General features: G+C 45.9%; 1 protein-coding gene across 3 annotated transcripts; it reads right to left on the bottom strand.

The window, feature by feature from the left end:
* Positions 1-5553: 5553 nt before the first annotated feature.
* On the bottom strand, positions 5554-14813 carry LOC115466815 (RISC-loading complex subunit tarbp2-like). Of its 3 annotated transcripts, XM_030198354.1 has the most exons (10): positions 14676-14813; positions 14338-14393; positions 13684-13853; positions 12889-12991; positions 11151-11231; positions 8843-8915; positions 8171-8288; positions 7180-7301; positions 6087-6279; positions 5554-5715 (listed from the first exon to the last, which is right to left on the bottom strand). In XM_030198354.1, the coding sequence occupies exons 3-10, from the start codon at positions 13841-13843 to the stop codon at positions 5558-5560; spliced, it is 1008 nt and encodes a 335-aa protein (XP_030054214.1). In that variant the 5' UTR covers positions 13844-13853; positions 14338-14393; positions 14676-14813; the 3' UTR covers positions 5554-5557. The 3 variants fall into 3 exon arrangements, with proteins under 3 accessions (XP_030054214.1, XP_030054213.1, XP_030054212.1); XM_030198353.1 differs by lacking the exon at positions 14338-14393 and having other exon boundaries at positions 14676-14812; XM_030198352.1 differs by lacking the exons at positions 14338-14393; positions 14676-14813 and adding an exon at positions 14244-14329.
* Positions 14814-15573: the final 760 nt, after the last annotated feature.

Consider the following 15573-nt stretch of genomic DNA (forward strand, 5'->3'; position numbering starts at 1 on the left):
AGGTGAGATACCAGGATATATTACCTATAGTTGGGGATAATTAGTCCTTAGTTTATCTGAGACTGATAGGTTTACGGCAGGACTTTTGGTCTGTGTATTGAGCTGATCACTGTATTTTGCATAAGACGTGTGATAAGTTCTTATAACTATCATTTGGAATTTATGATTGTACTGGGTTGGGTAATCACTCCTTTAGTTAGTGCATTAGGATAATCAGATTGTATTATATACTTTGGAGATAATCTAATTTTATAGCAAGTTATTTTTTTATTTTGCTTGGCACTTTGCTTTGGAACTATTTATATATGTATTTTTCTTTACCTAATAATTATATATATTCCACCTTTGGCATTGTTCCTCATTTCCAGCACGGTTAGCTTTTTAGTTGGCTTAGAGGTACACCCCATAGACATGAGTACAGGATAACTGTTTAGCAGTGTTCTGAAGTACTTCGGACATGCCTTGCAGAATCACCCTTACATAGCTCACTAACGAGACTCCACCTCGAGTACTGTGTTCAGTTCTGGAGAATGTCCTCTCACAGGGAGATTTAGACCTTGGAAGCTGTTGAGAGAAGAGCTACCACATGGGACAGGGACTGGCTAAAGGAACTCAAAAATGTATTTCCTGACTGCAAGAAGGGAAAAGGAGATCAGATAGAAACACTCAGTGAAATGTAAGACAATAGAAACTCTCAAAAGACAAAAAATCTCAGGAGAAGTAGGCCACAATATGGAGCTAGGGGGAGGCCAAGAGGTGATAAGAGGAGAGGGTAATGAATGTCTGCAATAATTAGTGAGAGAATTGCAGCACACTGGCAGTAAGGGTAATGGGGGAGGGGGGGCACCCAGAAAGGGCAAAGAAACAAGGGGACCCGTGAGTGGACTAGCGTAGCGATCAGTGCAGCAGACTGAGCCTGGGGAACTGGATTCAAATCCAACTGCAGCTCCTTGTGACTCTGGGAAAGTCACTTAACCAGGGCCGCTGGGGGGGGGGGGGCAGGGGGGACAAAATTCCCCAAGGCCTGGGCCTCCAAGGGGGGCCCAACGCCAGTCGCACCCGCCCTCCGTCGTCAACCGTCTGCCACCGGGCCGGGCCCCCTGCATTGAAATCACAGCGCCTCTCACCTCCATGTGAAAGCACTGCAGGCAGCAGAACGCCTCCCTTCGGGCCTCCTTCCCTCCCTATGGCCCGCCCTCATCTGATGGAACTTCCGTGAGGGCAGGACACAGGGAGGGAAGGAGGCCCGAAGGGAGGCGATCTGCTGCGATTTCACACAGAGGTGAGAGGCGCTGTGATTTCAATGCAGGGGGCCCGGCCCAGCCCAGCCCGGGGGGGGGGGGGGGGGTGCGACCTCGGGTGGGGAAGGGCAGGGGCGACCTTGCCCCAGGCCCGGCCCAGTCTCTCAGCGGCCCTGCACGTAACCCTCCATTGCCCCAGGTACAAATAAGTATCTGTATAGACTATGCAAACCGCTTTGAATGTAGTTACAAAAACCACAGAAAGGCGGTATATCGTCCCAGGTCCCTTTTAACTTAGGTATGGAAATGCATGTGTCCATTCACCTAGAATAGTAGAGGACAATAGTGTTGGGCTCCCAGGTAGAGATACGACGTTGCATGTGGAGAGGTGGCAGGACTTCAGTATGTGTTCAGAAACAATTACTTGAAGACAGCAGGTTGCCTAGCATAGAAGTCAGGACAACTCGACTAGTCCTCCTTAGTAATGACAGAAAAAGACTAGGCCTCTGCATGTGGTTAAGCTTCTCTGGCTGACAGGGTGATGATAAAGATTATAAGCCAAGCAGGAAAAACTGGACATTAGTAGGCAAGCCAAATGCTTTTTCTGTTTCCATCTTACTATGGTTCCGGAAGTCCTGCAGGGAGACAACTTCAAGAATTTCCAAAACCATCATGGAGCTTGTTCCTTGCCACTATACTGCTCCAAATAGAGAAGAGACATGCTGAACAGGAGAGGTTCACTCAAACAGCTTCTCGGGCTTCTGCAGGGAGTTGTCAAAGGCAACTTCAGGACCTGAACCCCACAATAAAAAGATAGTTTATATCCCAGGAGAATTCTTCAACCAGTATGGGGATAAGACTCAATATAAAGCCTTTCTGCAGTTACAATCAAAGCGATTTGCATATTATATACAGATATTTATTTCCTACCTGGAACAATGGAAGGTTAAGTGACTTACTGTCAGAAGGAGCTGCAGTGTGACTGAACTCAGTTCACTAGGATCAAAGCTCACTACACTAGCCCCTAGGCTACTCCTCCATTCCATGCAGGGCTCGCACCTTGGGAGAGACAGCTAATTAAAGAATGCTCAGGCTGAAACCCTGCTCCAACTGTTTTTTTGGCCCTTTAACTCTTTCCCGATTGCTACAGCTGCAGTACATAGGACGGATGGATTGTCATTTGCAATATGAGAAATGTCTTTTCACGTCGTTGCAGATCACTAAAACCAAAACTGAGCACAAAAACTTCCCAGAAAAGTTAGCATTTTTTCATATGCCAATGGTAGTGTACACTCGTTCCAGAAGACTACTTGCTCTTTTCTCAATAGTGCACCACTGTGCATACAAAAACCACTGCAAATGTGTGAACAGCAGGTGCATGTGCATGCCATCGGGAAAAGACTGCACCATTTGAAGAGTGTGCACTATGGGCTGGATTCAGTAAACAGTACTCAAAGCTATTCTATAACGGGCATTCTGGGATCAGCGCCCTTTATAGAATAGAGCCGGGATCCATGCTCCACGAGGTGTAAATCCCAGCACTCAAGTTGGCTGGAGATCCGCACTATTCTACAACACTGCGGGCATTTTAAGGGAACACCCTTAAACTGCCCATGGCCATGGCAGATCTGCACGGAAACAAGTACTGTTCTATAAATGGGCGCTAAGCGTGTTTTTGTGCTGATCTGCCGTTTCTGTCCCATTTCAGTGCCTTCCATCTGTTAGAATGCTTTTCCGAACTGAAAACATTTGGCACCATATATAGAGAATTTCCCTGTATATGACTTTGCTCCTGTGATGAAAAAAATGGACAAACAAAAATGATCGAAACAAACATTTCTGGAAATGACCCAACATGAAAAAAAGTTTCTGGTTACCCATCCCTAGTACCCAGAGAGGGCCATAATCGAACGGGGCAGGCCATCTATATGGCCGGCCCCGTAAAGCGGCGTCCCGACCGTATTATCGAAACAAGATGGCCAGCCATCTTTTGTTTCAATAATACTGTCGGAGCCGGCCAAATCTCAACATTTGGGACGGCTTTAGAGATGGCCAGCATTAGTTTTCAGCGATAATGGAAACTAATGGCGGCGATCTCAAACCCAGCCAAATCCAAGCCATTTGGTCATGGGAGGAGCCAGCATTTGTAGTGTACTGGTCCCCCTCACATGCCAGGACACCAACCGGGCACCCTAGGGGGCACTGCAGTGGACTTCACAAATTGCTTCCAGGTGCATACCTGCCTTACCTTGTGTGCTGAGCCCCCCAAATCCCCCGCAAAACCCATTCCCCACAACTGTACACCACTACCATAGCCTTAAGGGGTGAAGGGGGGCATCTATATGTGGGTACAGTGGGTTTTTTTTTTGGGGGGGGGGGGGGGGATGGGCCCGGGCCCACCTGCCTGAAGTGCACTGCACCCACTAAAAACTGCTCCAGGAACCTGCATACTGCTGTCATGGAGCTGACATTTGAGGCTGGCATAGAGGCTGGCAAAAAAATGATTTTTAATTTTTTTTTGGGGGGGGGGGGGGGGGGGGGTGGGAGGGGTTTGGTGACCACTGGGGGAATAAGGGGAGGTGAACCCCGATTCCCTCCGGTGGTCACCTGGTCAGTTGGGGCACTTTTTGGAGGCTTGGTACTAAACATAAATGTACCAAGTGAAGCCGGCCAAGTGCTTGTCAGAGCCGGCCTTCTTTTTTTCATTATCGGCCGAAGCCGGCCATCTCGTAACCACGCCCCGTCCCGCCTTCCGTAACCTGCCGAAACGCCCCCTTTAACTTTGACCTGTGACGGAAAGCAGTTGGAGCCAGCCACAATCGGCATTTGATTATACCGATTTGGCCGGGTTTAGGAGATGGCCGGCCATCTTCCGATTTGTGTCGGAAGATGACTGGCCTTCTCCTTAGAAAATAAGCAGGAGAGTCACAGAAAGCACAGTGGGCCCTAGGCTCACCTACATCATTTGTTCAGCAGCAGCAACCCTAGGCCTGAGCCCATTTGCTTTATATTAGCATCTTGCAAACCATTTGGGGGCGACAGAATGGTACCAGTATTGCAGCTGCAGGGCCCAAAAAGCAACAGGAGTTAGAATTATTGGCTGACAAAGATAGAAGTGTTGATGCAGATCCTTCCCCTTCTATGTGGTTCAGCAATTGGCTGTTTAAATTGCTCAGGGTGCTGTAGCTTCAGAGCCTCATACTGTTCAAAGAACAGATCACCAAACTGTGCTGGAGTGGGGAGCAGGGGTGCTGGAGATGAGACAAGCTGCAGTGTTAGATGTGGTGCAGGGAAATTAAAGGAATAAGAGAGGAAAGTGCTCTCTAGGATATACAGGGGAGAAGTGGTCAAGATTCAACCCTTGACTCCTGCAGTTTGCCAATGCCCTTCCTCACTACCAGTCTCCTATCTCTCCTTATGAAGGGGGAGATGAGTGAGAGAGATGAGAGTGAGAGAGGGACACACATGCCTAGTGCTCAGGCACATTAACCTCAGGTCCTACTGGGGGGAGGGGGGGAAGGGAACTCTGCGTTTCTACTGCTGTCAACTAAGCACAACCAAGTGGCGAGCAGCTTTAGCACCATCTGTAAAACTGAGAACATCCTTTAATAGTTTGTAAAGCACCATTCACATAGCAAATGAGCAGTTTTGAAGTACTTTCAGATTTTCAGCGGTGAAATCCTCAGTCTTCATTGCTGCTCTCTTTCCTAATTCATTCCACAACAGAAAGGAAAATACTGGTTCAGCCCCATCTTCTATTATGGATATGGGTGAGCTGGAGAGTTCATTAGAAACACAAAATTACCAGCACCCCAAGCCACTCATGAATAAAACATGAAAAGCTGAAGTGAGAATGCCAAGGACAGTGGAAGAAAGAGTATCACGCCCAAGACCCTCACTATGAATACAGTATGACCAGGAAAGGGCAGAAGAGTTAATGAGACAGCATCTAAAACTGGAAAGATAAAACAGCTTGGAAGGAATAAAAGAAGAAAGACTGCTGCCACTAAAGCCAAGTGGATGATCAGATAATGTCTGGCAGTGTTGCTGCTCTGGCCACTCCCACAGAAGCAGCAGTGGCTGTGCAGTAGCAGGTGATCCCAGTTCTGTTCATGTGCACATGCTGATCTCTGTATGTACGTATGCCGATGGTGCACCTTATTCTCACGATCTTCTGCCTCTCTTTTGAGAAGAGTTTAATCATCATCGCATGGGAACATTCTAAGTCTGTACAAATGCCAGCGAGGATTGAAAGCCTATGGCTGCTGGTGGTTGTGGGAGTCTGAAGGTGGCTTGGTTCAGCATCAGGGCCCTGGTCATTTGCCTGCTGCCATTATCTTCAAGTACTGTAGGGCGTTGTGAGCAGCCTTGGCCCGAGCAGCATCCCTGGTGGTGGCGAATCCATGGCACACTGTGGTGGGCTGTGTAGACAGTTCCACCAGACACTGGTACAACCCACTGAGGCTTTGTTCATCTGTAGTGTGAAAATATGCAAGAACAGCAGTGACATCATCGGCATTTCTGCTGCTGAAGACACCAGCATGAGCAACAGCCAGTGCAGGAGGGAGCTGGGGTCTCCATTGTATAACCATCCCACCCCCTCCCGGCTGCTGTGTTAGAACACTACTCATAATCTGTCTTCATGTCTCTTACCCTCTCCTAGCCCTATTCTGCCAGTCCTTCCCTATTTTTCTGTCTCTCCTTCACTCTTCTCTCCTGTCCCACTCTGTCCTCATCACGTTCCTCTGAAACCCTCTACCCCACCCTTCTGTTCTGCAATTTATCCTCCTCCTCCCATCTCTCCCCACCCTGTGGCCCGGCTTTCCCCCCATCCTTCCTCCTCACCTATATCTACGTAGCAGATGTGAAAGCACTGCTCCTCGGACAGTTCCTGCAGGATACTGCAGAAGCCAGAGTTCAGGATCTCCAGAGGGTGGTTCCGGAGATGCAAAATCTTCTCTCCCACCGAGTTTCTCAGGGTGTCCCACGTGCAGCTGAAGGTTTTGACTTTCACTCCATCGAACCTGGTCGTGAGGGCCTGTTCAGGTAGGGGTGAAGAAAGAATCAACATCTTCTCATTTATACAGGAGCTATTCCCATATGGGGAGGGGGAGAATGCTCTGCCCATGGCCACAGTCAGGACACAGGGCAGCCTAGCTTTAAACTCTGCTGCCTGCACTTCTCCCACTCTGCAGACCTCCAAAATGTCCTGAACACCAAAGGCAGAAAATAATTTTACTTGAAATCATGATTTGTTACTTAAAGCCTGAGAAGCGAAGCCTGTACAAGTTCTCTCCTATCTTGTCAGCTGCACATATTCACCTGCATGTCTTGTCCTTGGAGTGGGTTCACTGTTCCTGAACGCACCACAAGCACTTATTTACAGTGACTCAAGCCACTTCTCAGCATCAGTTAGTAGTCATGTTTTACATTCCTGTTGGCATTCATAAGCTCCTCCCCTGCACTATACTTTTGACCAAATGAAAGCAGAGGGTCCTTTACAATAACTCTAAACAGTGAACAGCTGCTGGAGATTTTACTGTTTAAAACCTCCGAGAGAACAAATGTTAGTTGTATAGCTATCATCAGAACAGCATGCAAGCGCCATGCCAGTACAGGTAAAACTGCTCCTGCTCCACAAAATAGAGAGCAGAATTTTTTTTGGCGAGGACTGCAGAGGGTGCTATGATGCACTTCTGTCCCTTTCTCTATTGGCAGTTCTTAGCCATACAAGGTGCCCAGTCATAAGGAAACTTGTTAAGGCAGCGATACTCTTCCTAGAGATAATTCTGAGAAAGTACAGCACAGAGGGTCTCTTGCTGAGGGTAACAGTGTTAACTCTATCCTCATTCACTGCTAGGGTTCAGAGGCTTCATTTTTGGGAGTCTCTTGGTGACACTATTTCATGGACAGAATTTCAGACTCCGAGGTTGCTTACCATGGAGAACTGTTCCTCCTCAGTCTCGCCATTCTCCCGCTGATCCACTGGTACATTCTGAATCTGCACCAGCATCTTGGCTGCTGCATTGCGCTTCGCCAATTTCTTTGATGTGCCGTTTCCTGCAAGGGGGAAGGGTGATACAAATAATATCTGGATGGGGGTGACAAGTCTTATGGTAACAATAGGAAATATCACAGAGGCACGGTGTTCCATCTGTGACCATAAGAGAAAGGAGTACTTCTCTTAAAACATGCCCTCAGTCTACTCTCCAAAGTAAAGGGCCTAAAGTAAGGGTCAGAGGTGCTCACCACAGGTTCTGTTCATCCCCGTTTAAAGGGGCAGAATGGAAAGTACCTGCTATGGATCCCCAGCACTGGTGCAGAGCCTGTTCAGTATGACTGAAGAGAGCTGGGCTCAGGATCCCAAGGAACTGGCATCAATGTTGCTCAGTTTCAGTAAGACTGCGTTGCTGTCCTCACATCAGAAGGCCTGATGCACACTTGGATGATACCCTACCCAAATGACCCAGATTGATTCCTATGAACCCATCTATCCATCACATACCCAGGAGACACTGACAACGACCTAGACTACATCTCCCGCCAAATTTTCCCCTGCTTATCCCTTGTTCTATCCCCTTTCGCCCCATCTATCCCTCCCCCCCAATGTTCACCTACCCTTGCTCATACCTTTCCTACTCCCTTCACTCTTGCCCATCCCCTTCATCTACCCCTCCGATTGCTCATTTACCCTTGTTCATACTTCTCCTACTCCCCTCAACCCTGCATCTCTACATTCTTATTTCTTTTATTATTCCAATACTCAACCTATTTCTCTTCATCAATACTTTGTAATCCCAATTACTATGTAAGCTGCATTGAACCTGCTTTGAGTGGGAAAGCGCGGGGTACAAATGTAATAATAAATAAATATTCCTGCACACCCTCTGACGTAAGGAGCATACTGTAGCACAGAAAGCAGAACGCACCAATCTCCATAAATCTCTCCACCCGGCAAGTCATTGTGAACTCCTTCCTGTGAGCAGGGCCAGATTCCTGAGTCACTGTGTACTCTGGGAGACGCCATCCTTTCTGTACCACCAACTCCTGCAACAGGAAGTGAAAAAAAAATTAAGTGTAGCACCCGATAGAGCAGGAGAGGGGATATTATATACACTATAGGGAGAGGAGGGGATATCTATAGGGAATCATAAGCAAGGCAGAAGAGATCAGGGACAGGAAAATTCACTTTCAGGTAAACTTTATTAGATGTGTTGCCAAAGTAATACACTTTGCAGCCAAGGTTAAAAACAAATTTGTGTGTGTGGTGGATATCAGCCCTTGGGACAGGGAGAGAGAGGATGAGAACAGAACATGAGGTCTAACTGGGATTGAAGGTGAGTGGTCAAGGGAGGGGGAACTAGGCACTGGTAGTAGAGGTAGGGCCTTGCCCCCCTGTGGGCCACCCACAAGATATTGCCCAACATAGCATCAGAAACTAGAGAGCTTGGAGATGGGGACATATTGGTTTGTTTGAACCCTCCAACCAAAAATGTAATACCCTTCAGAGGACTGCAGAGATAAGATCCATGGATGGGAGATAGAAAGGGAAAGGACAGTACCTCAGGATAACAGAAAGTGAGAGAAACAGCCAACCCTACCTGTAAAGCTCCAACTGGATTACACTCCGATTGCTGCACTGTGACCGGAGGCTTCATCTCCACCTGGAAGTTCCTAAAGGGAGAGAAATGATCAACTCTGTACCAGGAAAGACTGGATCCACCTCTCCTAGTTTTCTCTCCCGCCTCCTCTTCACTTTCCTCTCCTTTTCCCATGAGATGCTGGGTTATTTCTAATGACTTTGTGTAAATGATGCCTAGTGATCAGACTAAATTAATGACAGTTCTGTACTCCTCAGAGCCACTTCCATCCTGTGTTCTCCCCCACCTCCCACTCCCAAATAATTCAAATTTAGTCATTACAGAAAAAATCCCACACGCAAATTCTTTTATCCCACTGTTTTTTCTGCGCGACTCCTATGGTAGTTTATCTTCCTGAAGGCACAGGAAATTCACTCTAGTTAAAAGGGACATATTTCAGAAATCTGTGCACATGATGGTTTATGGGCCTTTTTTTTCTCCCAGTTTTGACCAAATTAGATCGGAACTGTTTAGTTAAGAATCACATGCAGAGAAGGGCAACGAAAACGATAAAAGGGATGGGAAGACTTCCCTATGAGGAAAGGCTAAAGTGGCTAGGACTCTTCAGCTTGGAGAAAAGGCGGCTGAGGGGAGCTATGATAGAGGTCTATAAAATAATGAGTGGAGTTGAACGGGTAGATGTGAAGCGTCTGTTTACGCTTTCCAAAAATACTAGGACTAGGGGGCATGCAATGAAGCTACAATGTAGTAAATTTAAAACGAATCTGAGAAAATGTTTCTTCACTCAACACGTAATTAAACTCTGGAATTCATTGCCAGAGAATGTGGTAAAGGCGGTTAGCTTAGCGGAGTTTAAAAAAGGTTTGGATGGCTTCCTAAAGGAGAAGTCCATAGACCATTATTAAATTGGACTTGGGGAAAATCCACTATTTCTGGGATAAGCAGCATAAAATGTTTTGTACTTTTTGGGGGATCGTGCCAGGTATTTGTGACCTGGATTGGCCACTGTTGGAAACAGGATGCTGGGCTTGATGGATCTTTGGTTTATCCCAGTATGGCAATACTTATGTACTCCATTGGAATAAAGAGACTGGGCAATTATTGTATTGCATAAGTATTAAGTTTTCTACGCATCAGATTACTCTTAGCTTATCTGTTGCTTCTTGGCTTGTCTGTTGCTCCTTCTCATACCTTAAGTTCTGACCAGAACTTAAGGTGTGGGAAGGACCTGAATGAGAAGGGGCAACAGACAAGCCAAGAAGCAACAGATAAGCTAAGTAATCTGATGCGTAGGAAACTTAATACTTATGCAATTCAATAATTGAGCAAAATCAAGATAATATTGAAATAAAAGTAATAAAGCTAAGAGGTTTTTGGCCGATGATGAAGCAGTCCAGCCCCCTAAGCTAAAACCAGAGCTGGGGGCTTCTCGAGGCCTTTTTTCCTCTACAATACGTACAACATTCAAGCATTGTATGCTATAGCCTGACAGACTTATACTCTATATATAGATTCTCCCATTTTTCTAGATATTCAATACTTATGTACACACTGTGTGGGGGGCAGAAATGAAGAGTGCAGATTTTCATGTCCTAGACCCACTATACCACCAGCCCAATTCATTTCACATAAAAAGCATACAGCTAGCAGGATAAATTAATGCTTAAAGATTTTGAAGGCTCCTCCTACTTGGCTGGTCCCACTCCTATACAGGTAAGTAAAAAGGGTGCTTTGTGCCGATCATCACTAAGCATCTTCCTCATGCAGGCATCACACTCACATATGTGAAATATGAGCATAGTATGGTTAGCTGAAGAGTAGGTCTTCATCAGAATCCCATGCACATAACATACTAATAAACAGCACAAATAGACATTAACATGGGGAAGAAGAGCTTTATAAACTGAACATCTGGTCATAGAATGGTGAATGCTTTTTAGTCCAAAACTACAGAACAAAGATACTTTTGATAATAAAGTAAAGTGACCGGTAATGAAGTGCAGAAAGAGCCAAGTTGATATTTTGGTATAACTTTTTCTATAGAGTTCCCAGTACAGCTTTTTGTCCCTCCCCAGGGTTACTGGGCAAGGGGTGGTGGACTTTGGTCCTGGGGAACTGAGTTCGATTCCCACTTCAAGCACAGGCAGCTTCTTGTGACTCTGGGCAAGTCACTTAACCCTCCATTGCCCTATGTAAGCCGCATTGAGCCTGCCATGAGTGGGAAAGCGCAGGGTACAAATGTAACAAAAAAAAAAAAAATCACTCTGGTTCAAGATTCATTTTCAAGAAACAGAAAGCATGAGGTTACCTGGGAGGTGCCAAGGCTGGAGCTACCGAATGTGACAGGGGAGGAACTGCGGCGTGGGAGGGAGACTCAGGGCAGCTAGAGCTTCAGGACACAGAAAGGAAACATACACAGATTACTGACAGCTTTCTTACTAGGGGGTGTTAGCCCACACAATGTGGTATACAGCCATACAAATAAATAAATAAATAAATAAATAAATAAATGAAGACAACCATAAATGGTATAACAAATGCAAAATAAAAATCAAATACCCCCATCATTATAAACAAAACATACAAACAAGAAATGAACAGCAATAAAACTGAATAGCAGAAATACAGGGCAAATACTCCAAAGAAAGAAAATACAGATATTTATTATAGAAAAGGCATGACCTGAGTACTTTTCAAAACATCAGATATTTTTGATGCTCTCCAATTTCAGTGGGTAGACTGTTCTAGATGCTAAGGGGCTACCACAAAGAAAGTTCTAACCATTGATCTGCTTAGCATAGATCATACACTGAGGGTACAGATACACAGCCTCCTGACTAGAACACAAGTCTGCAAAGTAAGGACATGACTTACTGTTTAGGGCAATGGGTTCTGTTCCTGATACCAACACTGACCTTGGGTAAGTCATTTATCTCCTACTGCCTCGGGAGCCCACTAAGCTCTTTTGGGTAGGGACATAATTTACCTCACAACTAATCACCACTGTGTCCTGTGTCACTATAAGGCTTTAGTGAGGAGCTTAAACTAAATCCATGAACTACAGACAACCAGTGACATTCCGTCAATACAGTCAAAGCCTTCTCCTGACAAGATTATTCCATGTCCAATATCAGTCTGCATGTAGAACCCCCCCACTCACGAAAATTAAGACCTCATTCAGGGGGTCTTTTACAAAGGCGCGCTAGCGTTTTAAGCACATGCTAATTAGCATGCGCTAAATGCTAGAGATGCCCACAGGAATATATTGACATCTCTAGCGTTTAGCACACACTTATTTTTAATGTGCCTTTGTAAAAGTTGCCCTCAGGCATGAAATTTGAAAAAGGAGGTGAAAAGTGTATGTGCACACAGGCGAGGTGTTTAAAGACAGAATCTCATCCAGTGTAGTGCCCAAGACACACAAAAAGGAAGTGTGTCTAAGGGAAGTACACAGCCTTGTCAGATTACTTGGGTTTCTGTGCCCTAACTAGATGACTCTGCAGTTCTTTCAACTAAATCTTACTTGCCAAAACTCTTGACCACCCCTCAAGCTGACTTATGCCACTCACTCTTTTCTGCCCTCTAATGCTTGGAGCAGACAGATGTGAAGCGTTTGTTTACACTGTCAAACAATAATAGAACCAGGGGACACAAGATGAAGCTAGAATATGGTAGATTTAAAACAAATAGGAGAAAGTTTTTCTTTACTCAGCATGTAGTTGGACTCTGGAACTCGTTGCCGGAGAATGTGGTGGCAGCGGCTGGCCTTACAGAGTTTAAGGGGGGTTTGGCCAGATTCCGGAAGGAAAAGTCCATTGAACATTTTTTTTTTTTTTGGGGGGGGGGGGGGGGGGGGTTGTCGGGTTCTTGAAGCATGGATTGGCCGCTGTCAAAAGACAGGATGCTGGGCTTGATGGACCCTTGGTCTTTTCCCAGTATGGCAGTGCTTATGTGCATCCTTCCTCGCCTTCTCCCACCAATTTCCAGATTGGCAGCCCCTCCCCCACCCCAAGCAATATGAACAGCCCTAGCAGCCCCCTCCTCACCAGGCTGAGTCAGACTTGGGCTCCAGCATGTTCCCCTGTCTCAGCAGGTTTAGGGCTTCCTCAGCTGCCTTGTGCTTAGCTGCTTTCTTGCTGGGACCCTGACCTGGAAAGAGGGGGAAGGGACACACAGCATTACTATGAGTGCCTGTACAAACCTGCTCCAATAATGGTACATTCAAACACCATAAACCAACATTCAAGCCTGCTGAAACAGCAAAGCTACTTTGGCTAACCAGAATGAATGTATGATTTGTTCATTCACCCTTCTTATTCCCTATTCTCATTTCTTTTGTTGGACATAAAAAATGGATTGGTCTAAGTGCAATGGTGTAGGAGATTACCAATTGGGTTGGAGACAAGGATCTTGGGTGCAGGAGACATATGGAGGCATATTTTCAAAGCACTTAGCCTTCCAAAGTTCCATAGGTTTCTATGGAACTTTGGAAGGCTAAGTGCTTTGAAAATATGCCTCATGGTGTCACTGCCTGTCTTGTACGTACTCTATGGGACAATGGATGTCTCCAGCCTCCAGCACTGGAAAACTAGAATTTCCACTAAACTAAATTCACTAAAATATTTCACTTCCAGTCCTCAAGGGCCACCAAAGGGTCAGGTTTTCAGGATATCCCCAACAGACATGCATGGGAGAGATTTGCAAGCAACTGAGGTAGTAGGTATGTGAAGCTCTCGTATCTAGGAACATACTGAAAACCTGGCCTGTTAATAGCCCTCGAAGACTGTAAGGGCATACCAAGGACCTAGACAGACAGGCTGCTGGCATGATTTAATACTGACCTGTACAGCTGGTGTCACCTACTGTGACTTGGAAAGTAAAGTTGGGCTGGTGAGCTTGACCTTCAGCCTTCAGTAAATCATATACAGGTGTCTTCCCTAGTCGGGTCCCATACTCCTGCAGAAGGCTGATGGGAGTCTTCCCAGGGTTGGAGGGCAGCATTTGCTCTATACTGTTTGGCAGAATTTAAACAGATGGAGTTTAATCAAGTGGTCCTAAAGAGTTTACTGTGATACGTCTTTCCTTTTTAAATACAAAGCATTTCATGAAGCATTACAGTAATTTAACAGAAACAAACAGAGTGACTGAGCAGGCTAATAATGCAGGACTCAAAAGATGGGCCCAGGGATACAGAGCCTCTCATCTCTGGGTCTGAATGACTCAGAGGAGAGGCACAGGACTAAAAGTCCTCTCATCTCTACTAATGAATGACACAGGGAATGGGCACAGGGATACAGTGCCTCTAATCTCTGGAACTGAATTGCACAGGAATACAGAGCCTCTCACATATTAACAGACTGAATGGATCAGGGGATGAGCACAGGGATAACGCGTCTCTCACCTCTGGGACTGAATGACACAGGATATACAGGGTGATACACAGCATCTCATATTTAGAGCTGGATAGCTCAGGGGATGGATACAGAACTTCTCACCTCTAAGACTGGTTCAAGGGATGTGCACCTGGATACAGAGCCTCTCACATCTAGAACTAAGTAACACATGGTGGGATGAGCACAGCTATACAGATTCTTTCACCTCTAGGACTAAATGACACAGGGGATGAGCACAACGATGCACAGCCTCTCACTTCCACAATTAGACAGCTCAGGGGATGGACACCGGGGATAGCAAGTCACAAACATTCGGCTGCCCTCCCACTCTTGAGCACCCCGATTCACACGCATTTAGGGACCAGTCTTCCTTCCCCGTCTGCCATCTCTACGCAGTCCCTCTCTCCTCCCTGCCCGCGATCCTACCATCAAACGCATACCTGAGATCACCCAGCACCAGTCCTACAACTTTCCTTCTCCAGTGTACCGTCCACTCTGTTACTAACGTCTCTCTCTCTCCTCCACACTACCTCGCTCAGATACGCCCGCCTCCTCCTCGCCGGAAACAAGAAGTTACATCAGAAGCGGCGGGCAGGAAGCTGGAGATTAGTTGCTTGCGACGGAGGAGGGCGGGACCCAAAGAAGTTTAATAAGCCCAAGGAAATTGAAGAAACAGGAGCCGGGATGACGTCAAAAAGTAGAAGCCTGGGTTTCCTCTTCCCCGCGCGCAGCTCTTCTATCTCATTCAAAACAAAGCAAGCAAATGGACGAGCTCGTGCATCCTCGTTGTCGTTCTTTGTTGTTGGTAGCGGTTTTATTTAATCTCACTTATATTTTCAAGCATGCTCGCTTGTGCAGCATAGGGATGTACACAGAGGAAGTATTAGTTTCATCGGTTAGAGTACCAATAGAAATCAAACAAAATAAAACATGGAAAAGAAAATAAGATGATACCTTTTTTATTGGACATAACTTAATACATTTCTTAACAAGGACCTGGGGTTCCTAGCCCATTATAAACCATAAAGCTGTATGTCTCTGTTGATCACCCCACCCCTCACCTATCCACACCCATCCTGTTCGAATATCAATTATATGCTTTGATGTTCCCATGCATACCTCCTACCCACCCCCATCCTCCCACCCTGTAGACTGTCATAGTAAAGCTTGAATGTTTTCACTTATATACACTGTCAGCTAGCACATTTGCTTATTTCCGATCTGAGGAAGAAGGGCAACCTTCGAAAGCTAATCAAGAAATGTATTAAGTTATGTCCAATAAAAAAGGTATCATCTTATTATCTTTTCCATGTTTTATTTTGTTTGATTTCTATTGAT

The sequence above is a fragment of the Microcaecilia unicolor genome, chromosome 3 (assembly GCF_901765095.1).
Source record: "Microcaecilia unicolor chromosome 3, aMicUni1.1, whole genome shotgun sequence".
NCBI lineage: Eukaryota > Metazoa > Chordata > Amphibia > Gymnophiona > Siphonopidae > Microcaecilia > Microcaecilia unicolor.